We start from the raw sequence: 27,018 nt of genomic DNA on the forward strand, positions 1-27,018 counted from the left end.
TACAAGAAGGATACAGGGCATTACAGGGCTTGGCTTCTTCATTATTTCCTCCTGGCTTCCTCCTGCTCCCAATGCAGGAAGCAGGCATGAAAAACACAGTGTGCATTTGACGTGTTGTTCAGGCTTCTCTGGATCTGTATGGTACCAGGTATTATTTCAAAATTCATTTTAAAAAGTTGTGTTGTCAGATATAGATTGTGATGAAAAATATCCAGTCTTATACTTTTGTGGATAATGTCTGTCTGGGACAGGAATAATCATAAGGTAAATGTAAAACTTAGATATGATATTTGTCTAAGAAAAAATAGGAGTCTACCTGACAGATATGCCCATGGGGAGTTAGCAAATAAATAAAGCTGGAGACAGTGTTGACAGACTCAGGAATAGGAAAAGAGGGCTGCTCGTGAAACACACAGACTGCTCAGAGAGCTGGACAGGGGCCCACTCACTGGCTGCAGCTAACTCAGCCAGAAACCAGGGAGGGGCTCCCATTGAGAAAACTGTTGGATAAGAAATTTCCGGAACAAGAAAGATTCCACATCATGGGGATTTCTGGGCTAAGGCAGTATTATCTATAGGGCTGTAAGAAATGCCCAGAGGATAATCCAACCAGTTACCAAGAGAAAAATACTAAGGAAAAAAATCAATTCTGAGATATCTTGAAGGTTCAAGGTTTATCTAGAAGACTAAGAAAACTGAATTAGAGAAAACACATCAACATTAAAATAAAATAGTAGTGTCACCGGATAAAAGCATATACATTGAATCCAACGTCTCTTCAACCCCAGATTCAATCTGTCAGCAATTTTTGTTGGCTTTGCCATCAGTATGTATCCATAATCCCATCATTTCTTACCACCGCCATCATCACCATCTAGTTCAGGTCACCATTACCTCTTGTTTGGATGCTTTATTCCTATTATATAGACTTCTTTCTACTTGGTTCTCTGTTCTTATTTTATCTTGTCTCTGTTCTTATTAGCATCTTGCCATGCCAATTATTTGGGGGGGGGGATGGAGGCAGGGTACCAAGAATTGAACTCAGGGGCACTAAACCACTGAGCCACATCCCCAGCTCTATTTGGTATTTTATTTAGAGACAGGATCTCACTAAGTTGCTTAGTGCCTCATTGTTGCTGAGGCTGGCTTTGAACTCGTAACCCTCCTGACTCAGCCTCCTGAGCCACTGGGATTACAGATGTACCACATGGCACTCAGCACCATGGCAAAATTTATTCTCATAAAGAAGTCAGAGTAATCCTTCGAAATAAAAGTTAGATCATGCCACTCTTTGCTGAAATGGCTTGTAGATTATTCAAAGTGCAAGGCCCTCTGCTGAAATGCCTGGAACACTCTGCAGGACCAGCTTGTGCCCTGCCCTGTGGCTCTCTAACCTTCTCTTCCTCTCCCCCTTGTCCTCATTCTAGCCTCTACTGGCTGGAGTCCTCCAGTTTTTTGTATCCCATGGTTTGCTCACTTCACTCCACTCTCTGCCTTCCTTCAGAGAGGCCTTTCCAATCTCACATTCACTGCTTACAGATTTATTTTTCTCAGTAGCACTCATTCCTACCTAACATTAAACCTACTATCACTAACATGCTACACCTCTACTTATTTGGTTTCTGTCTCCCAACTGTTCCCATGCCACAAATGTATGTTCCATGCATCGAGGACTTGTCTTGTTTGCTGCTGTGTTCTTCTTACCTGCACTGACAGTGCCTGACACACAGGAAGCAAGCAATAAATATCTGCTGAATGAATTGATTAAACTGAATGAGTAAATAAAATTTGGTGGAGAAAGACTAATAATTTCTTTATTCACATATTTTTATTCAACTTCATAGTAATAAACCTGGATTAGTTTTACGATTCAATCCCACAAAGTAACTTTAAAAAAAATGTACAATATGAAGCCATTTCCTTTAAATATCTAATATCTTACAGATGGAAAGATCTCCCACATTCATGGATTAGAAAACAATATTTTTCAAATGGTAATATTCCCTGAATTAATTTACAAATTCATGTACTATCCATCAAAATTCTATGTGTTTTCTTTGTAGAAATTGACAAGATGATCCTGAAGTTCACATGAAAATTCAAGAGAACCAGAATAACTAAAACTGTCTTGAAAAAAAAAAAAAAGAGCACAGTGGGAGGATTCATAGTTCTCAATTTCAAAACTTACTTTGAAGTTACAGAAATTAAGACAGTGTGTGGTACTGGCACAAGCATACCCTTGTAGATAAAATTCAAAGTACAGAAAGAAACTCATCTATTTATGATTAACTGTTTTAAATCATTCAAATGGAGAAAGAATGGTCTTCAATGAATAGTATTAGGAATAATCAGATATCCACATGCAAAAGAATGAAACTGAGCCCATACTTCACTCCATATTAAAAAAAATGGATGAGAGCCATCAAACTCTTAGAAAACAGGTGTAAATCCTCATTACCTTGGATTAGACATGACACCAAAAGCACAAGTAACCAAAGAAAAAATAGGTAATTAAGACTTCATCCAAATTAAGTTTTTTTGTGCCTTAAAGAACACCATCAAGAAGGTAAAAGGCAATACATAGAATGGAAGAAAACATCTATAAATCAATATATCTGATAAGCAATGTGTATCCAGAAAATATGAAGAATTCTTACAAACTCATTAATAAAAAGGTAAAAACTACTTTTAAAATGGGCAAAGGATCTGAAAAGAACATTTCTCAAAAAAAAAAAAAAGATAAGATATATAAATGGCCAATAAGCACATGAAAAGATCTCAACATTATTAGTCATTTGGGAAATGCAAATTAACACCATGATGAAATCACTTCACACCCACTAGAATAGATATAATAGAGAAGAAAATAACAAGTACCAAAGAGGACGTGAAGTGATTGGGACACTCATACAAGGCAGATAGGAATGCAGCATGCTGTAGCCACTTTGGAAGACAGTTTGGCAGTTTTTCAAAAAGTGAACCCAGCAACTCTACCCATAGATACATATACCTAAAAGGATCGTAAACATTAAAACCTGTATATGAATGTTCACAGCAGCATTATTCAAAGTACTCCGAAAAATGGAAAACACCCAAATATTCATCAAAATGGATAAATAAAATATGGTATATGTTTTGGTCAGCTTTCTCACTGCTGTGACTAAAGGATCTGATCAGAACAACTATAGAGGAGGAAAAGTTTATTTGAGGGCTCATGGTTTCAGAGGTCTTAGTCCATAGAAGGTGAGCTCCATTCCTCAGGGCTCAAGGTGAGGCTGAACTTTATGATGGGAGAGTGTGGCAGAGGGAAGCAGCTCACTTCAGGAAGCAGAGAAACTCCCGCTCCAGATACAAAATATATACCCCACAGCCATGCCTCCAATTAACCACTTCCTCCAGCCACACCCCACCTGCCTCTAGTTACCACTCAGTTAATCCCACCAGGGATTAATTCACTGTTGGGTTAAGACTCTCCAAATCTAATCATTTCTCCTCTGAACCTTCTCACATTGTTTCACACAGAGCTTTCGGGAGATGCCTCACATCCTAACCATAATAATATACCCATATAATGGAGTGTTACTGGGCAATAAAAAGGAACTGAGGCAGGAGGATTGCAAATACAAAGCCAGCCTCAGCAAATGAGTGGGGCTCTAAGTAACCTAGCAAGACCCAGTCTCAAAATGTATATATATTTTTTGATATATATATATTTAAAGGGCTGGGGATGTGGCTCAATGGTAAAGCACAAGTGGGTTCAATCCCTGATAACCCCTCCCCCCCAAAAAAGGAATGAAAAACTGATGTATACTAAACATTTATTAAATAAAAAACATCCATCACAAAAACAACATATTGTATGATTCTATTTTATATGAAATGTCTAGAACAGGCAAAAAGATTAGAAGTTGCCCAAGGTTGAGGTGGGGATGTTGAGGAGAGTAACTGCTATTGGGTACAGGTTAGAGGTGAAAAAAATGTCCGAAAATTGACTGTGATGATGGTTGCCCAATTCTGTGAAAGTTCTAAAACCCATCAATTGTATACTTTCTATAGGTAAATGGTATGGTGTATGAATTATATCTCAAATAAATTTGTTATTAAGAACATGTATCTTAGCACACATATGTGTATATAAGACAGACTGGCTTCGGGGGATGAGATTAAAATAAATTTTGTTTTCTCTTTTTGCTATGTCTTTTCTCTTCAGAAGTTGAATGAACACTGGTAAAAAAAAAAAAATGTTGCCAAGGAGATTCCCACATCTGGTGGGGTTGCATTAGCTGACACCCAACATCCTTCCCACCTATAAGATCCTGAGATTTACCCTGGAAAACACTAACGGCTGGACTAATACCTAAACAACGTGGAGGACCATGGTCCTTCTGTGGGACAATCCAGAGCAACATTCTTGTGATGAAACATGCCACTTACATTCCTCTCAGAACTTACCGCACTATAGTTCTTCAGGGCCAGGTGGGCTTTTCCCATGTGAAAATATGCCTTTGTGCATTTTTCATCACACTGCATAAAAGAGAATGACTGATCAGATATTTCAGAAGATTTAAAATCATTATCCACTTCCCTCTCTGCCAAGCTAATAGAGTGATGCAGAGCTTGGTTCTCAGGACAGCTATCCAAGTTGACATTAAAACTTTTCTAGGCATCTGATGCCTGCAAGGAGCCTGGGTGCACAAGTAAGCTCTCTATCAAATTAATGATACCTGCCAGTTTTCATTTCCATTTAATGAGTCCTAGTCATGAAACAAACCAGAAAGTCTTAGCTTAGAAGAGCTCTTGACACTAAGTAAACATTAGAATTCCTAATCAGGCTGCACCCCACGCCAATTAGATTATTCTCTGGGATGGAGCCCAGGCATAAATAATTTTTTAAGTTCTCTAGGTAATGTAACTGTGCAATCAAACTTGAGAACTACTAGTTTATTAGAATAGAGAGAATTGATTCTTGGAAAACAACTGGGGTTACCAGTAGATCTTAGTGGCCCGGGGAAGGCACTATCCCCAGATAAATTGGGAACCCACCTTCATATCATTTAAGAACCAAAGGGCTGTCGTATTAAAGAGGCAGGATTGAAATTTATGGCTAAGAATATGTCATTGATTGTTATAATTCTGCAAGGAATGATTTGGCACAGACATGAACTAAAATTTAAAATATCCAGTTAGTTAACCTTTAATGACCCCCATTTAGGTGCAAGGCATTGTGCCAGATCAGGTGCTCCTTAGGGTTTAGATTTAATGAGGTTCGGGGTCCACCTCAGAAGTCTAAAGTGTTCTGGGTAAATCCTTGTTCTGCCACTCACTGTAGAAGTGGGCTATTGACCAGGTCACCTGCCTTTTTGGACACTTATTTTCCACATTGGAAAGTGAAGAGAATAATAGTATCTTTCTCTTAATGCACAGGTTGTAATGAGGAAGAATCATGTAAAACACTTTGATTGGTCTGGTTAGCTGCTGTTGCTGTGGTTACAACAACAGCAATTCATCTCAGAGCAAAAGAGAAGATTTAAAGAAAAGGAGGACAGTAGTAAGACAGGGAACAAGAATGGCTGAAGAGGCCTGTAGAGTTGCATTTCATGTCTGTCATTTCCCGACTCACTGGTAAGGGAATGGGAGTAAGGATGACAAGAGCACATGGGACTTCTCAGTCCACTCCATGTTCTAGGAGTTCTTGTGATCTCATATAAGCCCTTTAATACCTCAGTGAAGCATGCACAGTTCTTTCTTCATTCTACAGATGAGAAAATGAGGGTGGAGAGCTTCATGACCTGGACAGTAAGTGAAGAGCTGGAATCTGAAATATGACCATTTATAAACTTGAGACCCAAGAAGGGCTTAAAAAGTATATCAAATCTCCTTTATAAGTGTGCTACAGATAAAAGCATATAGATGCTATAGAAAATGCTATTGAAAAAGTTCAGTCGAAGTAAGTCTGGTCTAAAGAAATGTAGTATAAACAAGGTCTGAAAGGAGGTGGTATTTAAAGCAGATCTTGAGTGACTGGAGAAGTGAAGAGAGGAGACAGAGAAAGAAGGGGTTGAGCAAGGACTGGAGGTGGGAGAGTCCAGAGGGCTTCTGTGGATAGTCCAGCTGAGATTGAGGGGAAGGTGCTGGGTGGAGGGAAGATGGGGCTTGAGGGTGAGCCAGACATGATTCCATGTGGAGGGCTTGAGTGCCAAGCCAGAGAAGGGTGAGTCACTGATGGAGGCAGCATGCAGAACTGACCAAAGGAGGGAAAGGCAGGGAGATGAGTGGGGATACCAGACAGTCACATGGAATGAGGGCTAATGTCTGAAGTCATGGTGACAATGGGAGTGGAAGGGAGTGCAGAAACCAGAGCTATGTCAAAGAAACACCAGCACCAACTAACTCTAAATGGTAAAGCCAAAGGAGGATGTGAAGTCAAAATTCAGTGTGTGGCTGCCTGGAGAACATGATATATCCTGAGCAGGAGGCCACTGAGGGAAGGTAGAGGGGAAGGCTGAGTGGGGGGATGAAGAGCTGGCTTCTAGATTTCCATGATGCCAAGACAACTGAATGGACACTTGTAGAAGGTGCCTCTAAAGCAGCCCTGGGGCTGGGGGTCAGGGAGAGAATGGGTAAGGAGGCCAGAGAGCCATTTGCAGAGATAACAGCTGTACTCATAAGAGGAGATGAGTGAAGAAAGGCAAGGAGCAGAGCTATGAACTTAAAATTCTTGAAGGGCAAAACTGAGGATGAGGAAAGGAACGTTCAAAGGAAAAGTGGGAAATCCAGCACTGAAGCTCATGAGACCTGAATGCTCAGCACATTCCCTGGTAGAGCACCGGGGTTACACAGAGGAGGCATGTGAGCCCTAAGCTCAGGGCCCTGGTCATAGGCTGAGTCACCAAGAAGTGGGTGTAGCTGTGGCCTTGCCAACTCTGATACCCATGCAAAGGGCCACTGCCGTTCTTACTACTGGGCCTTTCTCCTTTGATGGTGTGTCAGCCCCTGCTAGGAGTTTCTTGAGTAAATCTCAGCTTCCCTTTAAAGGCATCCTGCCATCAGAGGAAGACACATTTCATTTATGCAGGAAGTGCTCTACCAAGAAAGGAACGATTCTTACTAATTGAACCAAACTTCACGGCTTTATCTTCCTCCACAAAGGACATCAGTCCTCAAATATCACATGAGCTTATCTCTACCAACTCAAAGATACCAAAAAATATTAAATTGGCATGAAAGCACTAATCCTATTAATAATGGAGTGAAGTGATGATTGCTACTGATATTTTAAAGACTTTCAAAGAAAGTGAAACTTTTTTTGATCTCATAGTTTCATAAGAACTGTCACTAGTTTTTAGAATTTCTTGTGCATCTTTTCCCACACCTCCAAGTGTTTACGAAACCTCTTCAAGTGGGAGCCTTGCTGGGCATTTAACAAGACTGGCTGCTGAGTGTCAGGGTTTTTTAATGTCAGCTCCATTGGGCCTACTTTGCCTTGGTTTCACCATTAATTACACTGTGCTTCAGCTAACATTTGGGAGCAGGCCAGTGTGTTCTCCTGAATCAGCATGAGGGTATGTTTACCTTTTTAGTCCTTGCAGATAAGAAAAGAGACTCCTGGAGGCCCTTGAGGAGATATTGTTTCTTCCACAGAAGGGAAATGAGATCTACACCCAGGGATTAAGGGGCTTAAAGTTTCAGGAGAAACACCATTTAGAATAAATGGTTATCAGCATGGACTTACAGTAAGACCCATACTAGCTCTGTGATCCTGCTTAAGTTACTTAATTCATCTCCAAGGCTTAGCTTCCTTGTCAGAAAAATAGGGAAATCAGTGGTATTGAACAGAACAGGACAGGATGTTGTGAGCATGCAGCAAACCACAGGTTTTGCTGTTACTGTTGCAACAACCAAGCAAAACATCCCTGCCTTTCTCTTCCCTTACAGAATGGTGGTAAAAAAAAGAAATCATGATCAATCAAGGTGACAAAGTAGGTTAGAGGATCTATGCTAGACGTGCAAAGACTTAATATTATCATCAGCTTTGGGCAACCAACCCTCACCTTAAAGACCTCCACAATGCAATAGGGCAATGCTTACCACATACTATATCTCCTAAGGGATAAAGAATCCAGATTCTTCAGATGTAGGTTTTGGAGGAGGATCTTGCATGTTTTATGAACTATCATAGGCAAAGGTGAATTTCTAGCTTATCCCTGTTTCTCTCACTTCCCCCTCAATAAAAAATAAATAGATGTAGCCAGTATAGGTTGCTATGGACATGTACTCATGGTATAGGCCACTATCATTAGATTAGGCTAGGTGTACTGTTCCAGGGAGTTAAATTCTATAGGATATCCTGGTATATTCTCCCACCTCCTCAATTTTCCTTGATTCTAAGTTGTTTAAAATAATATTGTTATATTAAAACAAAAAGAAAATTTTTATAGAGTACCATGCAAAATTCCCAAGGATGAAAAAGAAATTTCATGTTTCTTGTTTGTAGACCCTCCAGGGCCTCAAGTTCATTCTCCTCTGTTTTAGAACTTCTGTGCATAAATTTGAAAAGTGCTAATTTGGTTATTTAATTAAAGCCACCTGTGACAGAGTAACAGGAATATAGATAAGGGGATATTTAAATATTTAGTCATCTGAAATAACGTGTCCAAGAAGTGATCATGCCATTTTAGAGAATCAAAGGGAATCAAACAGAACATTCCTTACTTCTCTGTACCTTTGATTATTTTGGCAGATTTCAGAGAGAATACCATGTACAGCCTGAGGCTTGACTGAAGTCAAACAACAAGTATTCTTCTGATTATTCCTCTACAAAGACAGCATGCTATAGTTCTAAATTATTAGGGCTGGAGGGGAAATGCACAAGCTGATGAGGAAGAATGGCAATACTGCAGAAACAAGCTCCAGGGCTCCAGAGAGGTATCATTGCCACCAAGGCATGGGGCAAAGCATCTGATGACACAATAGGAAAGAAAGAGCTACCACAGTATAAAACCTTTAAAAACCAATAATGACAAAGCTTCTCTGGGGTGCTTAATAGGAGCCAGGTACTTCACGTGCATTATCAGGACCTGGCAACAATTCTATTCTATCCCACCTGATAGGTCCGGAAACTGAGGCTCTGTCTGCAGAGCCTTTCCCAGCATCATACACTGGCAGCTCCCTTCTACCCATTTCAGGACTAAGACATCTGGCCCAGCAAGCCTGACACTATCACAGGGGAATGGAAATATTCTCTTACCTTTAGAGCCCAGTCACAATCCCCCAGTGCCTTCTGGTAATCTCCAAGTTTTATATAAGCCTGTAATGACACAAAGAGCTGACACTCACACACAACTCTGCATCACGCAGTCTTTAGTCAACATAGAAGGAGAAGGGTGGTGAGGAGTAACTGCTGTCCCCTGCATCAGGAAGATCCTATCAGGAAACACTGGGCAAGCAAGGAGTTTGTTACAAGGACTAACTGCAAGGTGAGGGCAGGGCTCAGGGGAACCAGCAAAGGATGTTACAGAACCTGGGCTAGCAGTGAGCAGCCATCACCACAGCTGGAAGTGGGGAGGCAGAAAGAGGGAGCAATGTGGAAAACAGGAGAGAACATCCGTGTGAAACGAAGTGCCTGACGTGAGCTGAGACCTTTGCTGGAGCTAAAAGCCAGAATAAGTATCCCAGTCTCACTCTCCTCCTTCCTTCTGATCTCACTGGTTGAACCTAAATGGAAACAAAAGCGCTGGGAAGCCAAGGTACCAGTCTACATGGGCCAACCCCCATGTCACAGAGCAGAGCAGAGCAGAGAAGGACGGAGAGGCACAAACAGAAAATGTCCAGCACAATAACCACAGCTGCAAAGGAAGAGCTAGATTCTGGAGGCTACCCCGTTTGTGAATGTTCCAGAAAGACACCAAATAATAAAGGGAATCAAAAAGGCAGAACATAAAAAGTGTTGGAAATGACATGGAAAAACTGGAACAGCTTGGAGGAATGTAAAATGCTGCAGTCACTTTGGAAAAGTGTGGCAGTTCCTCAGGTGGTTAACTGCAAAGTTACCAAATGACTTTGCAATTTCACCTGTAATTAGATTATAAGAAGACTGTAAACATAAATCCACATAAAAACTTGTACTCAAATGCTCATAGCAGAACAATTGGTAATAGTCAAAAAGTACAAAGAGTCCAAATGTTTATGAACTTATGGATAAACAAAAATATTGTAGAAAAATATACAATGGAAAAATAATTCCGCAATGGAAAGGAATAAAGAACTGATATACCCAGTGGCTTGGGAGGTTGAGGCAAGAGGATCGCAAGTCCAAAGCCAGGCTCAGCAATGTTGAGGTGCTAAGCAACTCAGTGAGACCCTGTCTCTAAATAAAATACAAAATAGGGCTGGGGATATGTCTCAGTGGTTGAGTGCCCCTGAGAGCAATCCCTGGTACTCCTCCCTCACCAAAAAAAAAAAAAAAAAAAGAACTGATACATACTACAATGTGAATGAACCTTGAGAACTGTATACTAAGTGAAAGCAGTCACAAAAGGATAAACATATGATTCCATTTATATGAGATATCCAGAGTAGGCAAATGTGTGGAGATAGAAAGTAGATTAGTGGTTGCCTAGGGCTGGGGACCAGGAGGAGATTGGGAGGAGTAGAGAGTGACAGCTAAAGAGCGTGGAATTTCTTCTGAAGATAAGAAAATGTTCAAGCAGTGATTGTGATGGTTGGTAGTGATTGTACACTTCAAATGGGTGAATTATATCTCAGTAATGCTGTTACCAAAAATTAATAAGGAAAAAATTCTGCTCTGTCCTTATGAACCTATCAGAAAGGAAGAAATATAGGAAACAGGCTGATATTTAAGAGCCCAGTACCATGAACCCTCAGTAGAAGTGTCTGGAAACTCTTTCGGAATTTTCTGAAATTGAAGAAAATATTGACATTCAAGAATTAACTTAGAATTTGAATGAACTTAAACTAAACCAACTTGAGGATTTAAATCAGTTAAAGTTTCCAGAAGTAGGGGCAAATAAAAAAATGAAAGACTGTTTAAAGATAAGCATAATGACTACTATAAGCTCTCTACTAATTACTGGACACAGTAAGTGGCCAATAAATTCTTACTGAGAAGCACTACAAAGATCAGAGTTCCCCAAGAAGTAACAATGATCACCCCATGTAAGAAAGGAAAACTAAGCATCTGGAGGATAAGTAGATTTTCTAGGGTCCCATCAGTCACCAGTAATAGAGCCAACACAAGTAGGCTTCTCCATGATCAAAACTGTGCCAAGGCACCACGACATTCTTAACAATAAGATGAGATAGTTACATGAACAGGCCAATTACAAGGTCAGTGCTGGAACTCATGGGTGAATCTAAGCTCTCAGCCAAAGTGAGGAAGGAGCAGGGAACAGTCAGTTAATGAATCTCTGCAGTGTGGCTCCCTGCCACAGAACAGAAGCTGCAGTGCTGTTCCTTCATTATCTCGGGCTCTGTACTAACTGAAGAAGACAACCCTTTAAGCTGCCTGTTCTATGAAACACCACCCTTTCTTCTGGGTCTTAGGTTGCATTTGAAAGCCAGAGGATGTGAGGAAGAACTTAGCATCCTTCTAGACAACTGTAGCCATGTCTCCATGACACTGATTAAGGATACACGCAGACCCTGAAAAAGTCTTCCAGGGCTTCAACAATTTTACCACACAGCTTTTTACTTTTTGTCCTTTTTTTTTTTTTTTTAAGGCTTGGATTCAACACCCTGTAACTTTTCCATTCTCTTTTGTTTTTCCACATTTAAGAAGAACTATTTTTGCCAAATGGCAATTAAACTCTAGATTTATCTAAATTACCCCAGCAATCTATTGATCATAACATTTGCTTCAGGAGAAAAACAAAGTGATAAAAGGGTAGGTTTTCTTCTTTAGCAAGCAACATTCAATTCACAGGGTCCTTATTAAGTGTTTTCTAGCCCTGCATGCAAACAGGGGAGGAATTTTAAAAATAGTCAATGGATCAAATGATGCCTAACACTAGGCAACACATTTTATGTTTGTCTCTGAATAAGCTTTCTCTTCGGGAAAGCTGGGAGAAATTACTTTCCCAAAGCTTTTCATTGCATTTACTTAAATTTATCCACATTCACTCCTAATGTGATTCTTCAGAATTAATCAAAAAACTGTTTAAAATTGAGTACAGTAAAAAAATGTAACTAATTTAGATGAATTAGGGAAGTCCGATTAGACATAAGTCTGAATTATATAACATTTTAAAAACAATTCAATTTTATTGCTTTTGAATCACTTCAGAGCAACAAGACTGAACAAGCGCCAGTAGGTAGATGTTTTTAGGGGCCAAATTGGTGATAAACAAGAAGGAAATGTAATTATTATACTAATTGCTTACATTTAAATGATTCTTCTGAATCATCAACAGAAGCTTAATTCCTTAAATGGTCTTATTATGCTTCCAATGTTATGTAACTCAATCAGAATTTAGGGAATGTCCATTATAAATAGAGCACTGGGGGGGAAGATATAGCAGTTTTTGCCCTCAAAAGATTCACATTTAAAGTCTAGTTAGGGTGATAGGGTGATAAAATGTAAACTGCCAAATCGGCCTCAGGCTACCTTATTTATCAGTTCACTTCCTTTAACAAGTTTTCTCCACAAATGGAGGTAGATAAATGACACCTCAACTCTAGTGCCATGTATTCAAACCACTAAACTAATGAGGTTACATTGTCACTCCCTAGACTCTGGCTTCCCAATGTCCTGTTTCTTGCTTTCCATACTCTTCCTCAACACACCCCAACCAGACATTTAATCTTGAGTTACAGAGATTGGCACTGACAGGGACTCTGCTGCAGACTCTTCCTCTGGTGAATGACACGGCATCCAGTTCATCTCACACGGGTCCTTGCTGACAGGTCCTAACAATCAGACAATCATGCCCTGAATCTGCCAGTTTTTCAGGCCTGAGCAAGGAGACCTCTACCCCATAAAAACTCAACTATTTTTCAATGATGGGGTCACAGGTGACATTCTTGTTTCAACTAAGAGCTATCAGCTTTGTCCCGTAATTAAGTAGCAGGAAATGAACACCTGTGATGGTTTTTACCTGGTGTTCCAAGTGACTGTGAACCCCTATGATACAAATCTGAGATGAAAGGGATTTTAGAGAATCCAAATTTCTGAGAAACTGGCTCTATTTCCATCAGCTACCTAGTTTACTCCAGTCACAGGATTTCAATCTTAAAGAGGGATGGATAAGATGAATAAGACAGTCACAAGGGAGTAGCTTTTAGGAGTTAAGACTATCACCAAAAGAGGAGGCCAGTGGAATTGAGTAGTGGCAGAATGACAAGGTCTCACAGGTTATTACATTCTACCGGTTTTCTCCTTTATCCACATAGGAAAGCACCCGGTCATCCTCAGGGATGTGCTGGGAGAATGTACTCTGTGGAAGGAGCTGATGCCATGATGCTATGCAGTTCCTCCCAGTCCTCCTCCTCCAGTGACCTCCCATCAGGGACTTGAAAGTAGATTGTGGTGTTAATACTGTGGAAACTGGTACACTCCACATACAAATCAAGGGCCAGTTGGTAAACAGTTGATTTACCTGTTAGGCTGGTAAAGCCTAAAAAAAAATCTAGTTTTGTCTTCAACTGTTTTTCAAGTTCAGGGACAACCATTCTCTGAGAACCCTGGGTAAATCCACAGCTCACTGACCTGGGCTCGGTTGGTGTACAGTACTTTCATGTCCTTCAGCTTCTCCAAGCCCTGGCTGTAGTGCAGGATAGCCGTTTCATAGTCACCTCTGACAAAGGCTTCATTCCCCTCTTCTTTCAGGGCTATGAAAATAACAGTCATACAACTGAGCTCTCACTATACATTAGAAAATTCTTCCCGACTCCATTTCCCTGATTTTTCCAATTCCACTTGAAGATCTTAGCTGCCATTGACCCAAAAGGCAATTAACACTCTTTTCTCTCTGCATGTATTTCAGGACTATCTTCTTTGTTTCCTTCTTCTTCTTCTTCTTCTTCTTTTTTTTTTTTGTAAGACTTAGAGAAAGTGACTCTTTTTGCATCAAGGCTCAGAACCACTCCAACACTGTCACAGAGACCAATGTCTCATAAACAGGGTCCCATAGTTAGTGTTCTAACAAATATGGACTCATGCAGATCCGCAGCACACAGACCACTGGCGACACTGGTTGTGCCTTGATGCAGGAGCAGAGAACAGACCCCCAATGACTTCTGCCTGGTCAGATCCCACTGCCACAGGCCCATGATGAACCCTCTGCCTGGGACTTTTAATATCCTCAAACATCATAACAGACTCTCACATGCTCTCTACAGCATGAATCCTTCAGCAATGAAAAGTAAAGACTGATAATTACCATCTGCTAAGACTCTGTTTTCCCTTCTTCTCTTGGCTCGCTCCTTCGCATCCTTCTCCACAGATGCCAAGAAGGCCTCTGATGGCAGAGTAATTTCAAACAGCCAAAAGAAAAACCCAAATACTATAATCAGTTCTTTAACTCAAATGCCAAAAAGAGTTACTTTAGAGTTTTACAGCCACACTTCTCATGCACACACACGTAGGCACAGGCACACACATGCACACATACGGTTCTGAGGCAGCTAAAATGACATTTTTCTTAATTTGACATTAAATGGTAATCTGCGTGATGTATTATTATACATGATGGCTATGACTATGCTTCAAATTTGAATTATGTCTTTTAAAAGATTTTTTTCTTTGAAGAGAGATTTTTTTTGTTCCATTTAGCATAATGAGCTGTGGAGCTGAGCAAGACAGAAAATATCTGAATTCCCTAAGAGTAAACTGGATGATGTATAATAACTGAAGTCAGTTTACAGAAGACTGGTCAGGAGAAAATACAGAAAAGCATCTGAGCACTTTTCCCTCTGATCACTAGTACCAGAATTGTGTGATCAGTGGATTTTGTTCATTGGTTATTTGTAAGCCTAGAAGCTATAATTTAAAGGTCTAGAAGTTATAATCAATAAAAAAAAATGATCCTAAACAAATAATACTCATTGGGAAAAGAGATGCTGTTCTTACCTGGGCTTAATTCATCTGCATTCTGTAAGACACAGGTGTTCATAAAAACAAAGAAACAAATTTCAAAAATCACTCTCTGATTTATAGGTATACAAACCAAGAAGGCAAATCGATTACAAATGAGGAGACAAGTCATTTCCTTTAACCACTAATATGGAAAGGTCCAAAATTTAGGGAGCTTGCTTTAAATTAGGAGATCTGGTTGTGGGTGCAGTTGTTATGGGGTTGAGTTTGGAAAAGCAAGGGTATCCAGATTAAGGGACTCCATTTGTGGCTGCATGAGTTGGAAATATGAATTAGTAGAATTTATTACTTTAACAGTACAGCTTAAATATGGCATACATGCTCAGGGAGTGGAGGCCAAACTCTCATTACAACAAACCCAAAAGTTGTTTATAGATGACCCAGAAAGATCAAGGGGGCAAAAAATCAAGAGTCTATACTTCCTTGTAGAAAATGAATCTGGTAAATCTAAGAAAGTATTTCAGCTTCACCAGATAGCTTGAAATTAAATGACTGCCTCAATGCAGGTCTTCCTGCTGAACCTACTTATATAAGTCTGCAATAGAAAAAGAAACCTCTGCAGGGGCTTGTGGAGGACTGATCGTCGTCTTGTTCAAGGTGGTCTTGCACCCGTCCTCCTCTTGGTGTTCCTCCAGGAGCAGTAGTCTCTTCTCTGTCTCGAGGACAGCTTTCTGTTGAACAACTGGGTCATCAGAATTCATCTCCTGAATTAAAGTGGCTAGAGGAGAAATCAGATGTGAATCAATCAAAAGAGGTCTTCAAAGGAAAGACTCCATTCATTAGAAGGACAGTGTATAAAATTAATGGGGGAGAACTTAAAGAAGGGAAATAAGGCAATGGGAAACAAAACAGAGCAATTAGAACCAATATGAAACAATTCAGAACAGGATTTGTTTTGCATGGAAAAAGTTACAAAAGAATGTAACTCTGGGCTTCAAGGAATAGTTTTAAGCCATTAGTCAATTCAACAATAATTTTTGGAGAGCTTATTCAGAGTTAGATATTATGCTGAATGCTGCAGATAACAATGATAAATAAAAATATCCTGTTTTAAAAGAACTTATAATCTTGTGTGGGAGTAAGGTACAGGCAGCTCTGAGATCACAAAATAATCTTCATGGTACTGCCTCCAAATTAAGATTCCACAGTCTGCCCCTTGTCTGCCATCCTGCCCTCCCATCTCACGTGAGCCACACAAAGTTCCAACTCTAGATGAATCCAAGGATCCACCTTTCTCAGCCTTTATTTGGGATGCTGGGTACTTATAGAGAAAGAAAGATGCCTGCGAGAACTGGTCTTAACTCCATTGGACCTTCAGTGATGGCCATCAATCCTACTAGCAAGGCATTCTACGATCCCCAAGGTCTTTCAAGCTTTTTGCAATTAAAAAATGACTATCCCAAACAGATGATCTTGCTAATTTATTCCGAGAGGGAAGGGCTGACATCAGAAAGAAACTCTTTCAACAACTTCCTGTCATCAAAACTATAAAACTGCCTACATCTACATCCATCCATTCTTCCTACCACAAGGAAAAGGTGTCCCTCCTCCCCAGTGAGGTTTATCACTCATCTTGTGCTCAGGATCCCATCATACTGATCCCATTCCATCCTGTTTAACATAAACAGGAACCCTGCATCACCAATTAATTATTCCATCTCGGCAATATTTCCAACCCAGTCAATCAGCTTTCCCCTAAAGATGTTTACACACTTTAACTCCCCCAACCCCCCTGACTCCTCTGTACATGAATAATTTCTTAAAGGTATTTTCTCATTACCATTTTTTCATTTCCCACTAACTTTCCAAGGAAAGTTGCTTCAAATTTTAGTTGTAAAATACTTTAAATATTCATAAAATTAGGTACTTTTCCCCAAACCATCTATCAGTTCATATATATCCTTTTTCCAGCATGTTTTACTGTCTAATATTTATACCATTGAGTTTTTGCTGTATAACAGACCATCCTGAAATTTATTGACTGAAAAACACTATCTAGCTTTATTTAGTTTCCAGTTCTCTGGGTCAGTCATTTGAATTGGACTTAGCTGCTAGTTCTCCGAGTTTCAGCTGGGCTCACATTTCAGTTATCAGTCATCTAAGTTGTTCTGCTTGGGCAAGTTGGCTGGCTTTGGCTGGAGCAATAGGAACATTTAGGGAAAGGGTATCTCATCCCAGCAGGGGTAATCAAGAAAGCAAGCCCCAATGTTTGTGCTTTTAGGTTTCTGTTTGTGTCATGTTTATAAACATCACTTTGGCTAAACAAGTCACATGGCCAATCCAGGACTCCACCCTTGACAGGAATAAGGGAATTCATGACCATTTTCCCAATCCATCAGAGTATCTAATATGTGTGTGTTTATACTTTTTAATAAACAACTTTATAGAATGTGCATTCTTCTGCTACCTACTTTATCTCTTAATATGATTTAGAGATTTCTTGGTGCATTTGGCTCCAAGTAATTAACTTTAATCATTGTATGTACCATACTTGATCCACTCTTAATAACAGATATCCAGGTTATTTTTTGCTACAGCAAATAAATACAGCATACCTGTATGCATACATTACCTTGTGCACACGTTATATATTAAAATATAGCTACACCAGTTTTTATTCCTACAGCAATGTACAAAAAAGTCTTCCCATTCCTCCACATTTTTGTCAAAGCTTGCTAATATCAAACATTCACATTGTTGCCACTCCGGTGGATGGGAAAGGTATCTCATTAATTTGCATTTTGCTGAATATGACTGGGATCAAGTCTCTTATTGATTTGCAGACCATTTGGACAGCTTCTTCTGTGAAGTATCTGTTCCTATCTTTGACCAATTTTTTACTGGTCATTTGTCCCTTTTGTATGTCTTTATATAATTCCTCGATATATTCCAAGCTGGTTACATGGATTTGTAAACATTTTCTCCTTTAGTATGAACTGTGTTTTCATTTGTTTGTTTGAAACTTTTGTCAAAGAGATTCCCTTTTAATTTTAATGTTATATACACCAATCTTTTGTGATTTATGCCTTTTGTGCCATTAAGGTTACAAATGTGGTCTCTTCTTTCTAAAGGCTTATTTTTCCCGTTAATGTTTGTGATCCACCTGGAGTTGATTTCTGTGTAACATGGAAGCATCTGTGAGGCTACTGTTCTCTCCACTGATTGTGTCTTGTCCTTGTCAGCCTGCTGTCAATCTGCTCTAGACTCTTCATTCCTTTCCACTGGACTGCTTGTTTTTCCAACCCTAAACCTCCATGCTACAATTACTGTAGTTTTATAATAATCTTGAATTGTGGCTAGGAAGAGTTCTCCCTCCTTTTTGTCCTACAGAAATTTCTTATTTTTTCTTGATCCTTTATTCTTCCATATGAACTGTGGGACTACCTCATTGAATTTTAGCACAAATCACTTTAGGGATGTTGTTCTCAATTGTATTGACTAGATGAAATAATTTGAGAACTGATATCTTTACCAAATAGATCTTCCCCTTCATGATTTTAAAAAGTCTCCATTTATATGGATATTATTTTGTCTTTTATTTAAAATTTTTATTAACTAAACTCCACATTTTATTATAATTTCATTGGTTTCTCTTTACTGTCTTTTTCAGTTCCAGGATCTCACCCACATACCACACTACATTCAGTCATTCATCTTCTCCTGGTCATCACAATTTCTCAAACTTTCCTTGTTCTTGATGACCTTGATAGTTTCAGAAGTGTTAGCCAGGCATTTTGTAGAGTGTCATCAATTTGGGTTTATCTGACATGTTTCTCATGGTTAGTCTAGGATTATAGTTGTGGGAAGGAAGACCAAAGAACACCATATCAAGGGTATATGCTATTAACATGATTTATCATGTTAACCTGGATTACTTATTTAATACTGTTTGCTTATCAGCTCTTTTCCATTGTAAAGTTATTTTTCCATATTCCTTGTCAGACTGTGTTCTTTAGAAGCAAGCCACTTAATGTATCTCATTTGTATGTATGAGGTGGGAAGTCTTGCTCCACCTCATTAAAGAAGGAGATCTACATAAATTATTTGGAATTCATCAGAATGAGAGATTTGTCTTACTTGTTTACTTATTTATTTATTCAATTATATAAGTATGAACTCATGGAATTTATTTTATACTTTGGATGATAACCAAATACAATGTTGATTTTGTTACTCAAATTGTTCCAGCTTTTACCACCGGGATCTGTTTCAATTAAATTTTGTAATTTTCTCCACAGAGACCTTACATATATTTTGATAGGTTTATTTTGGCATAGGTTTATTTGACTAAAGTCTTGCTTGAAACCAAAAATTTAAAAATAGAACTAGTATATGATCCAGAAATCTTATTTTTGGAAATGTATCCAAAAGAATTAAAATTAGTATGTTGGAAATCTACATTCCATATTCATTGCTGTATCGTTCCCAGTATCCAAGACACAGAATCACTCCAACTGTCCACCAACAGATAAACAGAAAATGTGAAGTGTAGGTCTGTGTATACTATTCAGCCTTAAAAAGGAAGAATCTTGTGATTTGGGACAACATGGCTAGAACTGAGATCACAATGTTAAAGGAAGTAAACAGACACAGAAAGTCAAGAACTGTATGATCTTACTTATATGTGGGATCTAAAAAAGTTGAATTCAGAAGCAGAGTAAAATGATGTTGGGTTGGGAATGTGGCTCAAGTGGTAGCGCGCTCACCTGACACATGCAGGATGCTGGGTTCGATCCTCAGCACCACATAAAAATAAAATAAAGATTTTTTAAAAAATGGTGTTTATCAGAGGTTGGGGGTGGAAAGAACAGGAAGATATTGGTCAAATGGTACAAAGTTTCAATCAGACAGGAGAATGCTCTGCAGCTCTACCGTTCAGCATGCCTACTATGGTTGATAACAATATACTATATATCTTAAAACTGCTAAGGGAATAGTTCTTTGGTGCTCTCACCAAGAAAAAATGGTAAGTATATGAAGTGATGAATAGGTTAAATTAGTTTGCCTTAATCACTTTACAACATATGCATACATCAAAAAAGGGGTGGGAGGGGAAGGGAGGAGGCATGGGGTTAGAAATGATGGTGGAGTGAGATGAACATCATTACCCTAAGTACATGTATAAAAACACGAATGTTTTGAATATACTTTGTGTACAACCAGAGATATGAAAAATTGTGCTCTATATGTGTAATATGAATTGTAATGCATTCTGCTGTCATATATAACAAATTAGAATAAAAAAAAATTAAAAAAAACACCATGCTGTACATCATAAGTATAAATAATTTTGTTATTTAATCCTTATATAAAACTGAAAAAAATTAAGTATGGCCTTGGCTTTAAAGTCTTTTTGTCTGATATTAATATTCAACATCTATTTTGAATAGCACTTTCCAATTCTCAAGTTTTAACTTTTCTGTGTCCTTAAGTTCAGACATGCCTCTCCCAGGCTCAGAAGAAAAAAGAGCCAATTGTTCTCTGCACATCTTTCCTAAGAGATCTTACTCATCAAACCTAATATGTCCATCTTCTTTCCTTATAAGTCTCTTCAAATGCCCCTATCTCGGCAAATAGCCCAATCTCCACCTGCCATTCAACTCTCTGAACTCACCTTTGAGTCTTCGTTCTCCCTCACCCCCACAGCCATTGGACGCCAAAGCTTGTCTGAATATGACTTCTAAATATGTCTCAAATTTGTCTATTATGTCCATTCCTACTGCCATCACTCCCAGACAGCCATTATCTCTTCTCCTGCAGTACTGTAATGGCCTCCTCACATCTCTCGTATGTTTCCTTCTCCACTCCAGTCCACATTCCACACCATGGTTGAAGAGCATTTTCTAAGGCATAAATCTGATCATGCTTCGGTTCTAAGCAACCCCTTTAAAGGCTGCCCATTGCTTTTGGTAAACACAAATTCCTTATAACAGCTTCCAAGTTCTTCCTTATCTGGCCTCTCCTCACTCAGATGGGACCTTTCTCTCCCTGCTCTCTTCTCTCTGGTCACATGGGGCTTTCCATTCCTTCCCTTTCTAAGAAGCACCACACTCTGTCTGCAGCTCCCAGCTTCCCTACCTTCTTATTTCCCATCTGGAAGACTCTCGTCCTCTCCCCAATGGCCAACTCCTACTTGTTCCTCAGTTATTTCACTTCTTCAGGCAAACCTTATTTTACCACTGCTATGGACTGAATTGTGTCTTCCTCCCCACGCCCGCCCTCCCCCCAAAATTATGATGAGGCCCTAAATCCAGATGTAACTATATTTGGACAAAGGGCCTTAAAGGTGTGATTCAATTAGGTTAAAAGGTAGGGCCATTATCCAATATGACTGTTGTCATAAGAACATGCACAAAGAGATACTCACGCAAATCCCAGCAAGTAAAGCTGTCCATAAGCCAAAGAAAGAGGACTCAAGAGAGACCAACCTGCTAACATTTTGTTCTTGGAGTTCCAGTTTCCAGAACAGTGAAAAAAAAATATATAATTCTGTTGTATAAGCCATGCTGTGTACTTTGTTACAACAGCCCTAGAAAACTAACCTGATCCCCCAAACTGGGATCCTGTCTCTTGTACTTTGCATGCCTTTCTTTTTGTCATATATCATCTCAAAATTTCTTACTGTTTTTCCTCACTGAACTATAGATATAAAAAAGGAAAATAATTATTTTACTGTACCCTATAGTGTTTAGCAATACTCAACATAGTGGAAGCCCAAGAAATAAATGTATAGAATCTGTACTTGTAGCTCTATGTTTAAATTTGTTCTAAATGAAATAAAATGAGAAATTCAGTTCATCAGTCACATTAGCCACATTTCAGATCTTCACTAGTCACATGTGGCTAGTTTGTTTACCACAGTGGAAAGCGCAGATTATCAGACATTTCTATCATCACAGAAAGTTCTAGTGAATGACACTAGTATAAATGATTCCTGAATGAATTCTCAGTACGAATAAAAGTTAAGACAGGTAAAAAAGGAAGGGAAAGCAGAGGAAATGCTGCTGCTTAAGTGTGAGGTAGGAAGAGATGAGAGAGGTAAGAACAAGGTCATGTGAGGACTGAGGTCCTGATGGGAGTTCGGAATTTATTTTGACTGCAAAGGAATCCAAGCAGAGAAGTGTCTGGCCCACATTTGCATTTTAGATACATTACTCTGTGGGAAGTACAAAGCTGATGGCAGAAACAACAATTAGGGGGTTGTTGAAAGTCTGCTGAGAGGAATGGCACAAAGAGGGCTGGAGAGGATGGTGCTGGGCCGAGAAACCAAAGGTCAAGGCTGATTGGAGGTGAGTGGAGAGGGTTAGATTTCTAGGGGGAAGGGGAGTTAAGAAAGGCAGGGGTCATTGGGAAGGAAGAGAGCAGAGGATAAAAGGGATGATGATTCAATTCTGGACACACTAAGGCTAGGGTATTTTGGGGACACAGTGGATGTGGCAGTTGACCATAGAAGCTGAGGCTCTGAAAAGAAGCCTGGGTAGCAATTTAGATGCAGGAGTCACGAGCAAGCAGGTGGAGTTAAATCCATGTGAAGAGGCAGGTGAGCAGTGGGCCAGGGGCAGAACTCATGGACCAGTGTTCAAGGATGAGTAGAGGAGCGGTCCATGAGGACATAAAGAACATACCAGTATGTATCAGTTTGAGATTACCCAAACTACTTTAAAAACATTTTATTCTTTGTACCCATATAATCCACTGGAAGCAGCACTTTATAGTATTTCTATTTACTATGTCAGGTTGTTTTCTTGTTGGCTTGTTTGTTTCTAACATGGAACAAATTCCCTGAAATCTCAAGAGGAACTGTCTGCTTAGAATATTGAATGCAATGTGTGGGATCAGAGTACGCTTTTTTTGAGGTCCCACTTCTTCAAGTTGCAGAAGGGTCTTCTTGCCAAGAGGGGAAGAGAAGAGGATAATGATCATAAGTCATCCAGGTCCTTTGATGGACTCTGAGGGAAAGTCTTTCATTTTGCATCTGCAGCTCAAGAGCAGAAATGGCTCTACTCTAAAACAGAAGGGCTCCCAGACTGATCAATGGTCTCCTTGAAGGGACAGCCAGGCTCACTGGTGATGAGAAAAGAGCAGCTCCTCTTGACGAAAGGGAACACAATATGGAGGAGAGCTGTCAGCCTGAATTCTAATCAGAAGGTTAACAGCTTCTATGCTACCAATTAACAGCAGAAAATACCGCTTGAGGCTATAATATAAATTTCTCAATATTTTTTCTGTTTAACTTCAATTACATTTTTTTTCTTTAAATCATAAATCTGTCAGACAACCCAGGAACTAACATAGAGTAATCATTTCTCTTTAGCCACACCACCTCTCCAAAGCAAAATTTAATTTGTATATGATTTACTGTTACTTACTGATTTCATCCACATTTTTTAGAAATTTCTGCAAATCTTTCTCTTGATCATCAGCCATTGTAGACCAGAATCCCTAAGGGAGGCAGGATAAATGATGAAATTAATAAAACACTAAACAGAACTGTCAGGTTTATTAGCCTTCTAAAACCAAGAGCCAAGTGATTATTGTTTAGGACATATTTGTGTTTATAAATAAATGTCATGAATAACAGCAGGGTGATCCATTTCACTTTGACTGCTGTTTAAATCCAAGGGATACTCATTTGTGACAATACTTCAGAAAGCTGCCAGCTCCCTTTGCTAGAAAAACTGCTCTGCAAATAATTACTCTAAAGCCAACAGCAACCACTGTGATTCAGGGACCTGGGGAGAAGGAGATCAGGAGAGCAAGTAAAAGGACACCAGGGATAGAGGGCACTAATTCCTGCTTTTGGTCAGAAAAGACCCAGAGTCAGAAGCTTGGACCTAGTGGTGTAACAGGTAACCAGAGATGGGACAATGTGCATTTCAATGTCCACACTTAATGATTCTGGCTTTTTCCGGGAGTGAAGCTTTTTTCCAGGAGTGAATCCTTGCCTGCAGGATTCGAACCTGATGCCATATTGCACCAGCATCTCTTCTCAAATCCTCTCCAAGGTACTTTGGATTTACTACCTCACCTTTGGTTTTGAGTGGGAAGGCAGCACGGTGTGCTCAGTGGTAACCAAGGGTTCATGTGCCCACATATAAAGATCATCGGAAGCTTGCAGATTCCTCAGAATTAGCCACAGAGATTCTCAGTCAATAAACCTGGAATAGGGCCCAGGACTGTATACTTTAAATACACTCCAGGTAGTTAGTTTTGATTCACAGGTTTAGTGCGGTAGTAGTGTAAGAAACCTACAATTGCAAAATAGAACTTTGCCAGGAACAAGCTGTGTTATTTGCTCTGAGTCCAAGTCCTTATCTCCACAAGTTACAAGTTGTATAATCTTGGCTAATGCCACAACTCCTCAGAGCCTCAGAGTCCTCCTCTGTGCTACAGAAACGGTAATATAAATCTGGGGGTCATCTTGGTGATTAGTATAGCAACACATGCACAATGGGTGACAAGTGTGAGGCCCTTATCTGATTCTTCCCAGCTCAAATATTTAACTCTTTTTGAACAGAGGAAGTGCGACGTGAATTAACCTGCCCAAGGGTAAAAGGTCAGAAGGCAGGCTCGGCACCTCGTGCACCATCCAATCCCTCGGCTCCCGCGCAAGGGTCCAAAGACGCACGCTGTCTGGCCCTTTCCACCTTCCCCGGGATGAGCACAGGGCGACTGTAAAAGCGTTGCGCGCTCCTGCATCAACCAACTGGATCTGCGCGCGCCCGCGTTCGCGTCCCGTTGCCTGGCAACCGTTCCCCAGCGTTCACCGACGCTGTGCCCTCCGCGGAGGTCCCAGCCGCGGCGGTTGCGGTCCCAGCCACTGAGGCCCAATCTGGCTGCCTCCACTCGGCTCTGAGAGCCAAGCCAGCCCAGGTGCCAGGAGAGACCCCGAGCCCACCCCACTGCACTGACCTGCGGCGCCCAGAGTTGGACAGGAAATGGCGGTTACTGGCGGATATGGACTGTCCTCGACGGCGGCGAGGAGTGGCCAGGGGCGGGGTCAAGGGCGGGGCTTGGACCAGCGCTCAAGTTCCTAGCCGGCTGCCCAGTTCAAAGCCAAGTTGGGGGCTCCGCGAGTAGGAGAAAGGAGCAAAGTCTCTAAAGTTGCGCCAGGTCCTCGCCTTGTTTCCTTATGAGGACAGGGGTCTCAATCCCCATTGATTGACCCACAGGGTTAAAGTCTACAGTGTTCTTGGGAGAGACTGGTCTTGGGTGTAAATAAATTTTGTTTATTGATAAATGTATGGGGTTGTGGCTCAGTGGTAAAGCATTTGCCTCACACATGTGAGGTACTGGGTTCGATCCTGGGCACCATATGACCTTCAGACAGTTGTGTAATCTCTTTGATCCTCAGTTTTTTCATCTATAAAATGGAGAAATGACACTTTCTCATAAGGTTTATAGCTAAAGAGCCTGGAGCCTCATGCTAAGGAATTAGTGGTAGTGGACATCCAGGGAATCATAGGCTTAAGGTAGAAAGAGATAATGGAAACATTCATTCACACTCTGGATATATGCACGCACATTCCAGAGTGTATTGTTGAAACCAAAGTTCAACATATAAGATTACTATGGTAGAAAAGCAGGTTTGGGGGAAATTTAGGTTTGGTGCTTAGAATCACTTGGGACTTCTTGACAAAATTGTGGATACTTTACAAAAATCAGTTTGATAGGGATTAGGAGTCTGTAGGGTAGAAGTTGCTAGGACAGAGAGGCTCAGACATGGTTGGTTAGATCCCATCCAACACTGGTCTCAAGCAAGATTGGCTTATAGCTTAGGTTCCATAGCATGTATATCTGAACACTATGGAGATCAGAAGGACTTTTTGAAGTCTGGCAAAGCATTTGTACGTGTGTATGCAGTCCAGCTGGAGTACCTCCCAATGGTGTGTGGCATGAAGGGCCGAGGTATTCTTTTTTGACTACACAATGGTCTTTAGCACATCAACTGCAGCTGGAGATAATGGGACCTGGTTATCCACAGCATAGTTATAGAACTGCTCCAAGAGACCAATGTGCCTCTTAAGAAGTAACAGAGAGTGGCAGTGCCTGACAGGCACAAAGTCATTGGTAAGCAATGGTCAGATATACTCTGGGTAATCCCAGAAAGATACAGGATACTTAGAGCATGTGGGAATTGATGGAGACAAGAACCAGTGACATTTTGGTTATTTATAGTAATCCATCTTCCTCTCAGGCTTGTGAGGCTTTGAGTGCACAAAAGCATAGTCTCCAACTTCAAGGTGTTTCTTGTCACTATGGAGCTGATAGTTCCAAACCACTTTCTTCCTTTTTTGCTGCTCTTTACATCAAGGTTCCAGAGGGACCAGCCCACTCTGATTATACCATACAACCTATTCAGCCATAATCATTCATCAAATGTGGATGTCTACAGTACGTCAGATTCAGTGGAAGTTCTGTAGGGTGCACTTAACAAAATTCATCACATACTGAGTGGTTAAGAGCAGGGACTTTGGAACCAGTCAGCTTGGGTTCAAATCTCAGCTCTCAACTTATTAGCATTTATTTAAACTTTTTTTTTTTTTGACAGTGCTGGGAATTGAATTTAGGGCCTCATAGCATGTTAGGCAAGCACTTTACCAATAAGCCACATCCTCAGCCCCCTTAGCATTTATTTAAAATGTTAAGTATATGCCATGTGCCTTTGACTGTTCCAGGTAGTAGATTTTTTTTGCTTCTCTTTTACTGTACTACTACTACTACTACTACTACCACCACTACTAGGCATGCGACCTTTGTTACGTTCTTTAATCTCTGTGCCTTTGTTTCTCTACCTATAAAATGGGGTTATAACAATCTCTTAGGATTGTTGTGAGAGATACAAGAGTTAATGCAGGTAATGTGCTTAGAACAACCCCCAGAGCATTATCAAAACCCAGTAAACATTA

General features: G+C 40.1%; 1 protein-coding gene across 2 annotated transcripts in view; it reads right to left on the reverse strand.

The window, feature by feature from the left end:
* The window catches only part of Ttc12 (tetratricopeptide repeat domain 12), a 46,095-nt gene extending 21,049 nt beyond the window's left edge, over positions 1–25,046 (reverse strand). For both annotated transcript variants that reach the window (XM_076843766.1, XM_076843765.1), the window contains exons 1-8: positions 25,022–25,046; positions 23,479–23,551; positions 15,664–15,827; positions 15,086–15,107; positions 14,397–14,474; positions 13,724–13,845; positions 9,248–9,307; positions 4,453–4,524 (exon numbers count right to left, since the gene is read on the reverse strand). In XM_076843766.1, coding sequence (XP_076699881.1) covers positions 4,453–4,524; positions 9,248–9,307; positions 13,724–13,845; positions 14,397–14,474; positions 15,086–15,107; positions 15,664–15,827; positions 23,479–23,536 — 576 coding nt within the window. In that variant the 5' untranslated portion in view covers positions 23,537–23,551; positions 25,022–25,046. The remainder of the gene's footprint in view (positions 1–4,452; positions 4,525–9,247; positions 9,308–13,723; positions 13,846–14,396; positions 14,475–15,085; positions 15,108–15,663; positions 15,828–23,478; positions 23,552–25,021) is intronic.
* Positions 25,047–27,018: the final 1,972 nt, after the last annotated feature.

Source organism: Callospermophilus lateralis, chromosome 2, assembly GCF_048772815.1.
Source record: "Callospermophilus lateralis isolate mCalLat2 chromosome 2, mCalLat2.hap1, whole genome shotgun sequence".
NCBI lineage: Eukaryota > Metazoa > Chordata > Mammalia > Rodentia > Sciuridae > Callospermophilus > Callospermophilus lateralis.